Genomic DNA, 12500 nt, shown 5'->3' with positions numbered 1-12500 from the left:
GCTGAGTGGCTGCTTGATCTTGCGTTCCTGACAGACATGACAGAGAAACTCAATCAGCTCAACACCCAGTTACAAGGTAAAGACAGAACAATTTCGGACATGATCAGTGCTGTTAAGGCTTTTAAAGCAAAACTGTCATTCTACCTCCAGCAACTGAAAAACAAAAGACTGCAACACTTCCCAACAGTAGTTAAGATGTTAGATAGCCATGCAGGGGCTGACTTTGTTTTGGATGTCAATAAATATTGTGACCTCATGTCAAAGCTAGGCCAGGAGTTTGAGGATAGGTTCAATGATTTTGATAAGCTGGAGCCATGTGTGGCATTCATTGCCAACCCATTCATGGAGGTAGACATCACAGAGATTTCAGAAAAGATGGCTGAACTGTTCACTGTCAATCCTGTGGAGATGGAGATGGAGGTTAGAAATCTCCAGAATCATGTTCAGCTTAAGTCTCAGCAACACTCACAACATTTCTGGAGCCTTGTAGACCCAGAAAACTACAAGAACATTCACCAAGCAGCACTTAAAATTTCTGCTTTATTTGGTTCGACATACCTTTGTGAAGCTGCTTTTTCTGACATGAATGTCATCAAATCTAAATTCAGAACAAGACTGACAGATGAACATTTAAATGACTGTATTAGAGTGAACCTGAGCGCATACACTCCAGCATACACCTCTTTGGTGGACTCCATGCAGTGCCAGTCATCTCACTAAGTTTTAAAAAGAGTGAGTGTACTAATGTTTTCTTGGACCTTTGATGTTGAGTTATTGTGTTATTGTTATTGAGTTGAGTTATTTTTGATAAGCATTGTGTATTGCAATTGCACACGTGTACAAACAGAAGGACTCCATGCAGTGCCAGTCATCTCACTAAGTTTTAAAAAGAGTGAGTGTACTAATGTTTTCTTGGACCTTTGATGTTGAGTTATTAAGTTATTGTATTAGAGTTGAGTTATTTTTGATAAGCATTGTGTATTGCAATTTCACACGTGTACAAACAGAAGCACGTGTGATTAATTAATCAGTTAATCAGTTAATAAATGCATAATAAATTCATGCATTTATTAATCAGTTCATTAATAAATATGTGCGATGTGATGCAAGTAGCTCTTGGCCACTTAATTTTTTTCTAAGTAGCTCTCAGTTGAAAAAAGGTTGGAGACCCCTGCATTAGACGGTAGCGAGGTTTTACACGCTTGTTTTCTTTTGGAATTCCTATGTAGTGTTTCGTCTGACGTCTGTTTTTTTTATCCTTATTTTCTCTCTCTCTGCTCGGCTGAGGTTTTTGTAACCCCCCTTAACCCCCCCCCCCCTCTATCCCACTACATCCCCCTCTCCTCACCCTCTCCACGTACCTTCCCCTTTCTCTCTCTCTGTCTGCCGTTCTTTCTCTCAGTCTCTGAACCCTTTATCGTCTCTCTCTATCATTCCCCTACTTCTTCGCGGGGTCCCTATCTTCCTATCTCCCCACGGAGGAGGAGAGACTCACTTTCTGCCTTTCTAAGCTACCTTCTTCTCTTCCCTTCCCCGCCTCTGCATCCCTTGCTTCTTCTCACTCTCGCTTACTCTCTCTCTCTCTCTCTCTCTCTCTCTCTCTCTCTCTCTCTCTCTCTCTCTCTCTCTCTCTCTCTCTCTCTCCATCCCCCCATGAGCCGGTGACCTCGCACACTCGCGCCGGCTCGTGGAAGGAGGTACCCCCCCTTGTGTTTTTTTCGGGTCGGCGGGCTTTAGGAGCAGAGGGGAAAAAAAGGCCAGTTAAACAAAGAGTGGCTGTCTGAAGGCGAGGCAGGCAGGAAACGCTGGTCTCCAAGGACCAGCCTCCTCCCCCAACCACCACCACCTCCACCCCTCAAACCCCAAACGCCCCGCCACGACTTCCACCACTACAACCACCACCACCACCACCACCACCAACCCCCCCCTCCACACCACCACCACCACCACCTCAACCACTACAACCACCTCCACCACCACCACCATCACCACCACCTCCACCCCCAAACCCCATCAAACCACCACAACCTCCACCACTACATCCACCTCTACCACCACCTCTCCCCCATACCACCACCACCACCAATACCTCCTCCACCACCACAACCTCCCCCGACACCACACCCTCCCCCAACACCAAGACCAGCTCCCCCAACATCACTAATACCTCCTCAACCGACACCACCCCCCGCGCCACCACAATATCTCCCCCACCACTACAACCCCTCCACCTTCACCATTACACCGGCCCCCCCGACACCACGACCACCTCCACAACTATCACTAATCCTCCCTCACCACCACCTCCATCACCTCCACCACCTCCAACATCACCCCCTCCACACAGGTTCCTGCCTCTCCCTCTCTCTCTCTCTCTCTCTCTCTCTCTCTCTCTCTCTCTCTCTCTCTCTCTCTCTCTCTCTCCTTCTCTCTCTCTCTCTCTCTCTCTCTCTCTCTCTCTCTCTCTCTCTCTCTCTCTCTCTCTCTCCCTCCTCTCTCTCTTTCTTTTTTTCTCTCTCCCGCCCTCTCTCTCTCCACGCGTAAACTCCCGTGGTTCTCAACAGTTTACGATCTCCAGACCTCTCATCCTTCCTTCCTCAGCTTCTTCAGCACTCTCTTGTTTTGTCCAGAGTTAACTTGATGTTGGTGAATCGTCAGTCATCATCGTCTGGTTTCTTTATTCTTCTTTATTCTTTTTATTCATGAGAAAGAGTTGTAGTGAGGAGAACACCTGCGGATTTGGAGAAAAAATACAGATTGAAAATAAGAAGATAAAATTTAGGGTTAGGGTTAGGGTTAGGGAAGAAACATCCTCTCGTTTGTAATATCCTGCTTAGGTAGTGCACGGAAGAGTTGATATGTAGTTTTAATGATAAAAAAAAAGGATAATAAGGAATAATGAATGTTGTACATGTGTTCACACACCTCAAAAACACACTAAACATAGAATTAGTCTCTCAAAGAAAGACCAATGCATCGAAAGGCCCACGTATCAGCAAGCTGTGGAGGTGGTCATTTGTTAAGTTAGTCGTTTGAAATAGCTATTTTTAGTCCAGAAGAGGGCAGTATTGTTCAGGGTTTCACACCACTGCCTATGTGGTGAGGTAGTTGGAGATGCATCTAAGGTCATGCAATCGCCACAGGAATCCCCCTATGGAGTGGCTTCAGTTTATTTGACCAATTATTTCATCGATGGTTGGGTTTTATGAGACGCTATATCCAATTTTAACCTCTCAAACAACGGTGTGCGTGCGTGTCTGTTATTGTGTGTGTGTGCGTGTGTGTTATTGTGTGTGTGTGCGTGTGTGTTTGTGCATGCATGTGTGTGCTTGTGTATGTGTGTGTGTGTTTGTGTGGGTGTGTGTGTGTGTGCAGCTGTGTGTGTGCTTGCGTAAGTGTATGCATGCATACGTGTTTGCGCGTGTCTATGTGTGTGTGTGTGACTGCGCATCTGTGCTATGTAAAAAGGAATAGATTGAAACAATTGAGGCATGGTCATTCCACTCCATTGCTCACTCTCTCACTGTTAAACAAAGATACCCACGCAGCGGCACTTGAATAAATTCACCCTAATCTGCGTTGTGGCCTCTTCTTACCAATTCATATTCTAATTGTTTGCCATTCACTGCCATAATGAAGCGGGAGGGATTCTCTGAATACATTTAGTTGCTTTCCTTATCGATTTTTAACAGGGTAGATCTATTCTAAAATCAGCATTATGGCTGCATGCCTGTCATTCATAAAAAGGCCTTAGGGTCTGCATGCTCTGATGCAGGTTTATGTTTGCTATGCTCAAATGCTATCTCTGCACTGCTCTGTGTGTCTGTGGCCAAGCTGCTTCGCCTACAGGAATTGTAATTCAAAACATATTCAGGGCCATTTATTTTTGGGCCTCTGCTGTATGCCAAATAAAACAGTTAACCAATTATGCGTGTGTGTTTGTGAGTGTGTGTGTGTGTGTGTGTGTGTGTGTATGTATGTGTGTGTGTGTGTGTGTGTGTGTGTGTGTGTGTGTGTGTGTGTGTGTGTGTGTGTGTGTGTGTGTGTGTGTGTGTGTGTGTGTGTGTGTGTCTGTGTGACTTTGTGTCTCTGTGTGTGGGAGTTTTCGTATCTGTTTGTCTGTCTGTCTCTGTGTGTGGGCGTGTGCAAGTGTCTGTGTGTGTTGGTGTGTGCAAGTGTCTGTGTGTGTGCGTGTGCGTATGCTTGCGTGTGTATGCGTGTGTGTGTGTGTGTGTGTGTGTGTGTGTGTGTGTGTGTGTGTGTGTGTGTGTGTGTGTGCGCGCGTGTGTGTTTGTTTTTGTGTGTGAGTACCCTTGACTCCTTTATGTCCTGGTATATATATTACGTTATATTCCAGGGATATATGTTTGTGCATGTCACTAAACGTTAACTACCTTTACCCTACTTACTTTGTCTGTACACATCTGGCCAAGTCTTTATTTTGACACTATGCAAATATTTCGAGACAAGAGTGTAAATAAATCTCTCTCTCTCTCTCTCTCTCTCTCTCTCTCTCTCTCTCTCTCTCTCTCTCTCTCTCTCTCTCTCTCTCTCTCTCTCCCAGACACCTCATATGATGCTGTACGGCGAACAGGATGGTCAAACAATATGCACAGTGGAAAAGGTGAGAACACACACATTGATTCTGATGTATACGCTTTGATCACATTCAATCCGTCTGCAGTATTTCCAATACGTGTGTGTCTCAGCCGACATGCTTAAAGTGGGTAGGGTTGGACTCAGCACAACTCACTGTGCCACAGACATTGCTGCCAGTGTCAGTAAAAATACTGTGCCCAATGTTCCACCCACTGGGTAACTCCACTGTGGTTACAAAGCGAAAACCATTGCAATCTCTCTCCTACAACACTATTTTACCCAAGTCTGGTCCATTCCAGAGCAGTTCCAAGATCCACAGAGTCCAGACATGTACTGTGGGGCGGACCACCAAAGATTAAACCCTCTGTCATCAGAACACGAACAGCCGCTTAAGAGCACCAGCTACTGAACTTGTTTTCCTTGGAAACCACTGCTGACATGCCATCGTGATGTGTAGCTTATCCACAACCTCCCATTGATGTTGACTCCCACTCTCTCTCTCTCTCTCTCTCTCTCTCTCTCTCTCTCTCTCTCTGTCTCTCTCTCTCTCCTTCTCTATCTCTCTCTCTCTCTCTCGCTCTCTCTTTCTCTCTCTTCTTTCCCTCACTCTCTCTTTCTTATCTTCAAATCACCTCCTTTGCTCTTTATCTCGCAATGTCTACTTTGTCCCTCTTTTTTTGGGAATTTGTCTGTGTTTTCTTTCATCTTCGTCTTCTTCTTCTTTCTGCTTCATCTGTTCATCTTGTTCGCTCTGGTTCTGCATCCCTGAACTTTCCATCCCGACCTCTATATCCTCCTCCTCCTTTCCCTCCTTTTTTCACTCCCTCCCTTCTCCTTCACCCCCTTCTCCTCCTCCACCTCCTACTCTCCTTTTTCATCCATTCTTCCTCCTCCACCACCTCTTCCATCTCCTCCTCCTCCTCCCCTCCTCATCCACCACCTTCTGCTCCTCCTGCTCCTCCTCCTCCTCTTCCTCCTCCTCCTCCTCCTCCTCATGGGTACTGTTGCTTCTCGACAGGCTCGCCAGTCGTCAGCCAGAACGGGTCCAACAAGACTGCAGAGCAGCCCAGAGCTCAGCCAGGTAACAGTTCACTGTATGCACACCCAACCTTAATACACACACAGTGCGCCCTTGGTGTGCTGGTGGGTATCAGATGACTGGTGAGCACTGCTGTTTAAAGTCTCCTTGTGTTTAAGTATCAACATTACTTCGAATTGATGACAGAATAGACTCAGTTGTGGCTGAAGATCATGGTCAAGTACAGCCTCTATGCACGAGGGACTGAAGTACAGCCTCTTTGAACGCACAGCCCTCGTTCAACGCAAATTAAAACAGCGAACAACATGCCAACAAGAAAACTCATTTTTTATATTTTATTAGCTTTTTCCTTTAATAGTCTCTTTTTTGGGGACTGTTTTTATATTTATCAAGCTGGGTAACAGTGTGCATTGCATCTTTCCCTACAGATCCTTACCAGATTCTCGGGCCTACCAGTAGTCGCCTTGCCAATCCAGGTAAGACACATCAGCCATGGTCATTCAGCGTAATTAGGCTTTGTAACATCTTTTGACGGGCTAGGCCTACTTAAGAAATGCTTTGCTTTATGTTCATTTCTATATATTTTCCATATCTTGTAGAAAAAAGCAGTGCAAATGTATCAGAAGCCACTCCCCCATGGATATGCACCCCACCCTGCCTGACCCCCTGTGTGTGTGTCCCGTCCCCCCCCCCCTCCCTCCCCAGGCTCCGGCCAGATCCAGCTGTGGCAGTTCCTTCTGGAGCTGCTGTCGGACAGCGCCAACGCGGGCTGCATCACCTGGGAGGGCACCAACGGGGAGTTCAAGATGACGGACCCCGACGAGGTGGCGCGGCGCTGGGGCGAGCGCAAGAGCAAGCCCAACATGAACTACGACAAGCTGAGCCGCGCGCTGCGCTACTACTACGACAAGAACATCATGACCAAGGTGCACGGCAAGCGCTACGCCTACAAGTTCGACTTCCACGGCATCGCCCAGGCCCTGCAGCCGCACCCCACCGAGTCGTCCATGTACAAGTACCCCGCGGACCTGGCCTACGTGCCCTCCTACCACGCCCACCAGCAGAAGGTCAACTTTGTGTCCCAGCACCCGTCCTCCATGCCCGTCAGCTCCTCCAACTTCTTCGGACCCAGCGCCCCCTACTGGAGCTCGCCCACGGCCGGGATCTACCCCAACCCCAACGTGCCGCGCCACCCCAACTCCCACGTCCCGTCCCACCTGGGAAGTTACTACTAAAGCCCCCCCCCCCCCCCCGTCCGAAAAATAAACCTTCTAATCCTGACCCACAAGTGTTCTGCAATAGTCCTTGTCGCCTTAGCCCCTCCCCCCCCCCCCCCCCCTCCCCGCTTATGGTTTTCTACGATGAACGTTCCATGTTCACTGACCTGCACTCAAATGACAACAGGACCAACGACGCCTTTTACCCCGAGATGCACGGGCCAGTGGGCTCTGCAGAAAGTCTGCTTCCAAACGGCTTCATGAAGGAAGATTTGGAGGATTGAAGGATTATTTTATATATATATATGTATCTATACATATATATATATACATCTAGATGCACATTTATGTGTAGAAATAAAAAATAAAAAAACTGGACGTTATGGTCCAAAAAAATGGAATACTACTTAACCTTATGAGACTCGCAAATGTTTCCATGTTTGTTTCTACCTTGGACGTGAGTCTGTGTTTCCTGTGCCTTTCTCCTTCCCTGTCTTTTTCGGGGAAAGAGGCACAGATGGGACCCATAAGTGTCCCGTCCAGACCCAACTCTCACAGACACCCACTCGTCCCTATACCCTAGCCCACGGGGAGAGAGAGCATCCAGAGGCCTGCTCCCTCACCTCCACTCCCCCCCACCCCACCCCCCCTGCGCTTGACCCACCGCTAGCAGACATGAGCCTAGTCTTCACGGCTCTTAATCGACATCTCCCTCAGTACATTCATGTATAGTATGCATGTGCATAGCTGCCTATTTTATACTTTCATCCTAAGATAGTCATGTTGCTGGTTTCCTTGCAACTGGCTGGACAACCCCCCCCCCCCCCCCCCCACCCCAATGTCTCTACCTGCTTCTCTCTCCATCTCCCAGGTCCCCTTTATGTATGTGTGGAGTCCTTTGAATCTCGTTGACTTTTCTCAGCACTGAATGACATTTTGGCAACAAATATGTGATGTAACCGTTTATCTTATCCTCCAAACTGGAAAGCTAGAGAAGAGTTAAATGCCAAAGACAGAAGCGCTGTATGTTTTGCCGGCCGGGTTCACTTACTTTTGTCGTAATCCTTTTAAATACTTTGTTTGCTCTAGCATGTCTGGATTATATGACGGCGATGTATTTTATTTGTTTTCATTTGTTTTCTGGGGCTGGGCCTTTGGTTCCCTTTCGCTGGAGAAGCTCATTCACAAAGTAAGTGAAGCAATTTGTTAGAGAAATTCATCCCAGGTCTGATGTTTCCAGCGAGGCCCACACACCAAGGCTGTTCAAATGTGGACGCGTTGTTTTGTCTTCCAAGCGAGTCATTCCCAGAGGGTTGGCTTATGAACTAAGTAAGTATTAATGTGAATGTGTTGGGGTTTGCTTGTGAAACATTTGGAAAGGAGTGCCATGAAGCAAAATGAAAAGGTTGTCAGATGTTTTCATTCTCTCACCAGCAAGTCAAGAGTAGGTTATTTTGCACTCAGGGCCTTTCATCTGGAATTCAAAATATAGTGTAGATTTAATGTATACACTTGCAACTTTGGTGCATTTGATCCCAAGTGCCTTAACATACGATTCCATCATTACTTTGTGAACTGGTCCCTGTAGACCATGACGATGTAGACATCTACCATATCTAGCCTATTTTATCTGGCCCTGAATCTGTCAACGTTGGGTTTTGAAGTGCACTTTGACAGCCACAGTTATCATTATTGCTTCCCTCCTCTATTCCGGGCCGGTCGGTGGTCACCCATCATGACTCCGTTCCACCAGGGCAGGAGCTCGGTTTGAGAGCAGGAATTTGCTACCTATTTTAAGTTCCTCACTGATCAGCAAGATGCACGTGTCTCGAGTCAGGATTTGACCCTAATCCATCATCAGGTGATTTTTTTTGTTATTTTTCGATGGCAAAGTATTTCTTTTGAAATATCTGAAAATGGACACTTGAACAATGAATTGCTTAGGAATGAGTCGTTTGTCAAAGAACCAAACAAATTAAGTATGACAAGATGAAACAAAGAAATCCTCAGATTCGCGAACGCTGTGCGTTTGTCAGACCTATGTTCTATTATTTTGTAAGCATCATTCAACTAGGCATTAAAGCAACTTACTGTATAAATTATGCAGAGTTATTTTCATATGTGACACAGTATAAAGAAAAATCAAGAGAATTAATACGAGTTGACCTCGGTCAAAAATGCAAACCTTTTGAGTCCATTTCTGCTACGTAGTTTGTTCAACATTTTATATCTGTACATTTGGGCAATACATTTTTACATTAATGTTTCATGTGATTTTTATTATTTTCGAAATTTGATTTGTAACGTGCTCAGTGCCTTGAAGTGCACAAGATTTGTTTCTTTTTGTTGTTGCTAATATCACAGATGCCTGCTTCTTATTTCAAAAGCCAATTTAAGGGAAATTATGTTTAACTCTGTAATCTTCATATATTGATTGTGGTTCATTTTCATTTTGAAATCACTTCTCATGCGCAATAACCCATAGATTTGGCAGCTTTCCATGTGCCTTACAATCTGCTCAACAAAATATGCAAAACATTACCAACAATGTTAATCAGCTTTTCTTTAAGTTCCATAGCTTTAGACAAGTCAATCGGAAGGGAACATGTAATTTGTAGCATTTTTTAGAATTTATTCTAAATCTGTACCCATTCATGTGTCTAAAAATAATTATTGAAAAGGGAACCGTGCTACTTATTATATGCAATGTATTTTGGAGATCAAATATATGTATACATATATATATATATGTATAATTTACAATTAACCAATGTATTATTATTATTATTATTTTTATTTCTGCAATCTATTAAGTAATACCTTTTGAAAAAGGGCTTTTGTATAGGAAAAATGTGACCAAATAAATGTTTTTACCTCTCAAAGTATATTGTCTGTTGTGTCAATTGTATTAAAGCATAACAACTTATGAAAATATTTAAATAAGTAAAATGCATTACTACTCCCTAAAGGCAACACTTGGCTATTTTCTGCTGTCTCCTTTTTAATTGTCATTTATTATCCTACAAAATAAGCCATTCAGGATATTGTCTGGTTTAAAGCCTGTGTGCATCAGAACATTTTATTCACACTCAATTTTTGCATAAACACATTCTCCTTAATTTAATAATGTTATTGACAGGACATGTAATGGAGTTAACTTAAATTAACTAATAATCAAATGGAACAGACGCTTTACATGCATTCCACAGATTAAGTCTTTAATAACTGGTGGTTGGATATCTCAGTATATTTGTTGTTTAATAACTAACAACATACCTTTGGAAGTGAAAAGTTTACATTTGTGATACATGTTTCAGCCACAAGAGGCCAGGCTTTAACTTCTGGTGCTATTTAATAGATTTACAATGAGTAGGCAGCGTGCAAGGTTCAACATTTGACTGGTTTATCTTATTATCTTGCTCTTTGAATTCATTTCAAACTAAATATAGTTAAATAAGGCAATTAGACATGTGGTTTATTATATCATAACAACTGCAAACATTCGTTTTGAGATTTTTAAGCTAAGCGTATACTCAATGCTCATTTACTGTGATTACACAATACTGTGTATTGTGATTTATGTATTTATTCTATAATTATATATTTTTCTTACTTGCCTCCTGGTTCCTATTGGTATGCTTGTAGAGTATAATCACAAATTCAATTTCTCTGTGACCAATAACAAGAGCAGTATCGGGAAAGATGCTTTTAGCATCTGGACGTTATGATAGATACCTCAACTAATTGTCTTCTTTTCTCCAACAATTGCATCCTGTCGTGCTCAGAATTTATTTGCTGTCACAACTTTGCTTTGTTTTAGAGATGAAAAGCATGAACAGGGGATTGCACCTGTTGTTTTGTTTATTTGACCTTTCTGAACACAGATGTGAAGTACTGCAATAGCTTGGTTGGAACAGAATATCACATAGAGCAATTTCTGTCAGTGCAAAAATAACATTTAAATATTATCTAAGGTCCAAAGCATTAAGTAATGACTTTCATATATTATTTATTGCTGCAATCAGCCATCCATTAAGTGTATTCATAAGAGCGTTTTTCTCACAGTCTTTCCAGGCAAATAAAAAAGAAAGGATAATAGGAACTCCTATTGTTTAAAATGAATGAATGTTCACACTTTGGTCTCTAAAAAACACGCATACAGACAATGACAAGAATAAATTAGCAACTTTCTTAAAATTTTCTAAAAGGCTACGGTGAAAAAAGTTAAAGGCTTTCAGTAACAAGATGGTCAGGAATTTCCCAAGGACAAGTGGCAGGATATATTTCAATATCCTTTCGGTCAAGCCATTCAATCCAAGCATTCCTCATCCTTTCAATTCAGAGCATTATTATCATTGCTGATCGGTTTGCTTTCTCTCTCTTTCTGTGGTCTGACAGGAACAGCCATGCGTCACATACAAATACATCACAATGGCTTGGCCGACTGTAGGCTACAATTTCTTCACTTGCATTGTGATTGTTGGCACCTGCTGTCACACATCGTTCGTGTCTTTATTATATACGCAACAGAATTCATATTTCCCCCGAACAAAAGGCTGTCTCACATCTTGGTGACTGTAGGGTGCTGCTCAGAAATATCAATGGCCTCAAACCCCTGATTGACCTGTCCTTCCCTGGAGTGGAGATGGTGCCCTTTGAGGTTGTGGAAACAGCAGACACAGTGTGCAGTGGTCACGGGCACTACCCTGGAGAAGTTCGAGAAGTCCACCCTGTACTTGCCCTGCTTGCTCCTGGAGATGATGGGGAGGAAGTCATAGCCCCACATGATCTCCCTAGGGATGAAGGAGGTGCGCACCTGGCACGAGGAGCTGGTGGACTCCGCTGTGCCATCCAGAAACACCACCAGCTCAAACTCCTGCCTGTGCAGGGTGTCCACGGCCATCTCGAAGAAGGGGCTGTTCCTGTCGATCACGTGGTAGAGCGTGAGGGGACACACGAAGAACAGGTTGTCCTTCCCTCCTTCCACCGTGAAGTCGATGTTCACCTGGTCCATGATGATGGTCTCCCCGTCTGCCGGGTGGGTTGTCCTCAGCAGCTTGCCGTAGATCTGGCTCCCGATCATCAGAGTTTTCCGCATGTTGGCCACACGGATGGAGAGGCACAGGGTGCCCTTCTTGGGACAAATGACGGCCATTTCGCTGAAGGTGATGGTCTTGGCTCTCTTTTTAGGCATGGAGATTTTGGACAGGATGATGCCGCACATGAAACAGTTGACGATGGCTCCGATCAGGGACTGGATGACGATTAGGGCCACTGCCCCCGGGCAGAGAGGGGTGATGGCGCGGCCGCCGTAGCCGATGGTGGTCTGCGTTTCCAGGGAGTAGAGGAAAGAGGCGGTGAGTCCCTGCACGTTGTCCACGCATGGCGTATGGCCGTCGGGCGGGTTCTGCCATGATAGGTCTCCGTTGCTACGGGCAATCCAGTACCATAGAAGACCAAAGATGAACCAGCTGAGGGTGAAGGCAGCAATGAAGAAGAAGAGGACGAAGCGCCAACGGATCTCCACAAATGTGGTCCAGAAGTCTGCGATGAAGGCAAAGTGGTTGCTGTACATCACGTTGCCAAACTCGATGTTGCAGCGGCCATCTTTGGTCACTAACCTATTTCTACGAATTCTTCGTTCC

General features: G+C 44.7%; 2 protein-coding genes across 8 annotated transcripts in view; one reads left to right on the top strand and one right to left on the bottom strand.

The window, feature by feature from the left end:
• fli1 (Fli-1 proto-oncogene, ETS transcription factor) overlaps positions 1-9740 on the top strand; it is a 37446-nt gene extending 27706 nt beyond the window's left edge. For all 7 annotated transcript variants that reach the window (XM_030380766.1, XM_030380765.1, XM_030380767.1 and 4 more), the window contains 4 exons: positions 4565-4624; positions 5618-5680; positions 6067-6114; positions 6344-9740. In XM_030380766.1, coding sequence (XP_030236626.1) covers positions 4565-4624; positions 5618-5680; positions 6067-6114; positions 6344-6873 — 701 coding nt within the window. In that variant the 3' untranslated portion in view covers positions 6874-9740. The remainder of the gene's footprint in view (positions 1-4564; positions 4625-5617; positions 5681-6066; positions 6115-6343) is intronic.
• Positions 9306-12500, bottom strand: part of LOC115561001 (ATP-sensitive inward rectifier potassium channel 1-like) — a 4203-nt gene continuing 1008 nt past the window's right edge. The window contains exon 2 of the mRNA XM_030380772.1: positions 9306-12500. This exon is cut by the window's right edge and continues 46 nt beyond it. Within this exon, the coding sequence (XP_030236632.1) occupies positions 11417-12500 (1084 nt within the window). The 3' untranslated portion in view covers positions 9306-11416.

Source organism: Gadus morhua, chromosome 16 (genome assembly GCF_902167405.1).
Source record: "Gadus morhua chromosome 16, gadMor3.0, whole genome shotgun sequence".
NCBI classification, from domain to species: Eukaryota; Metazoa; Chordata; class Actinopteri; order Gadiformes; family Gadidae; genus Gadus; species Gadus morhua.
Note: the sequence above shows the minus strand (reverse complement) of the source record. Positions and strands in the feature narration are given on the sequence as shown.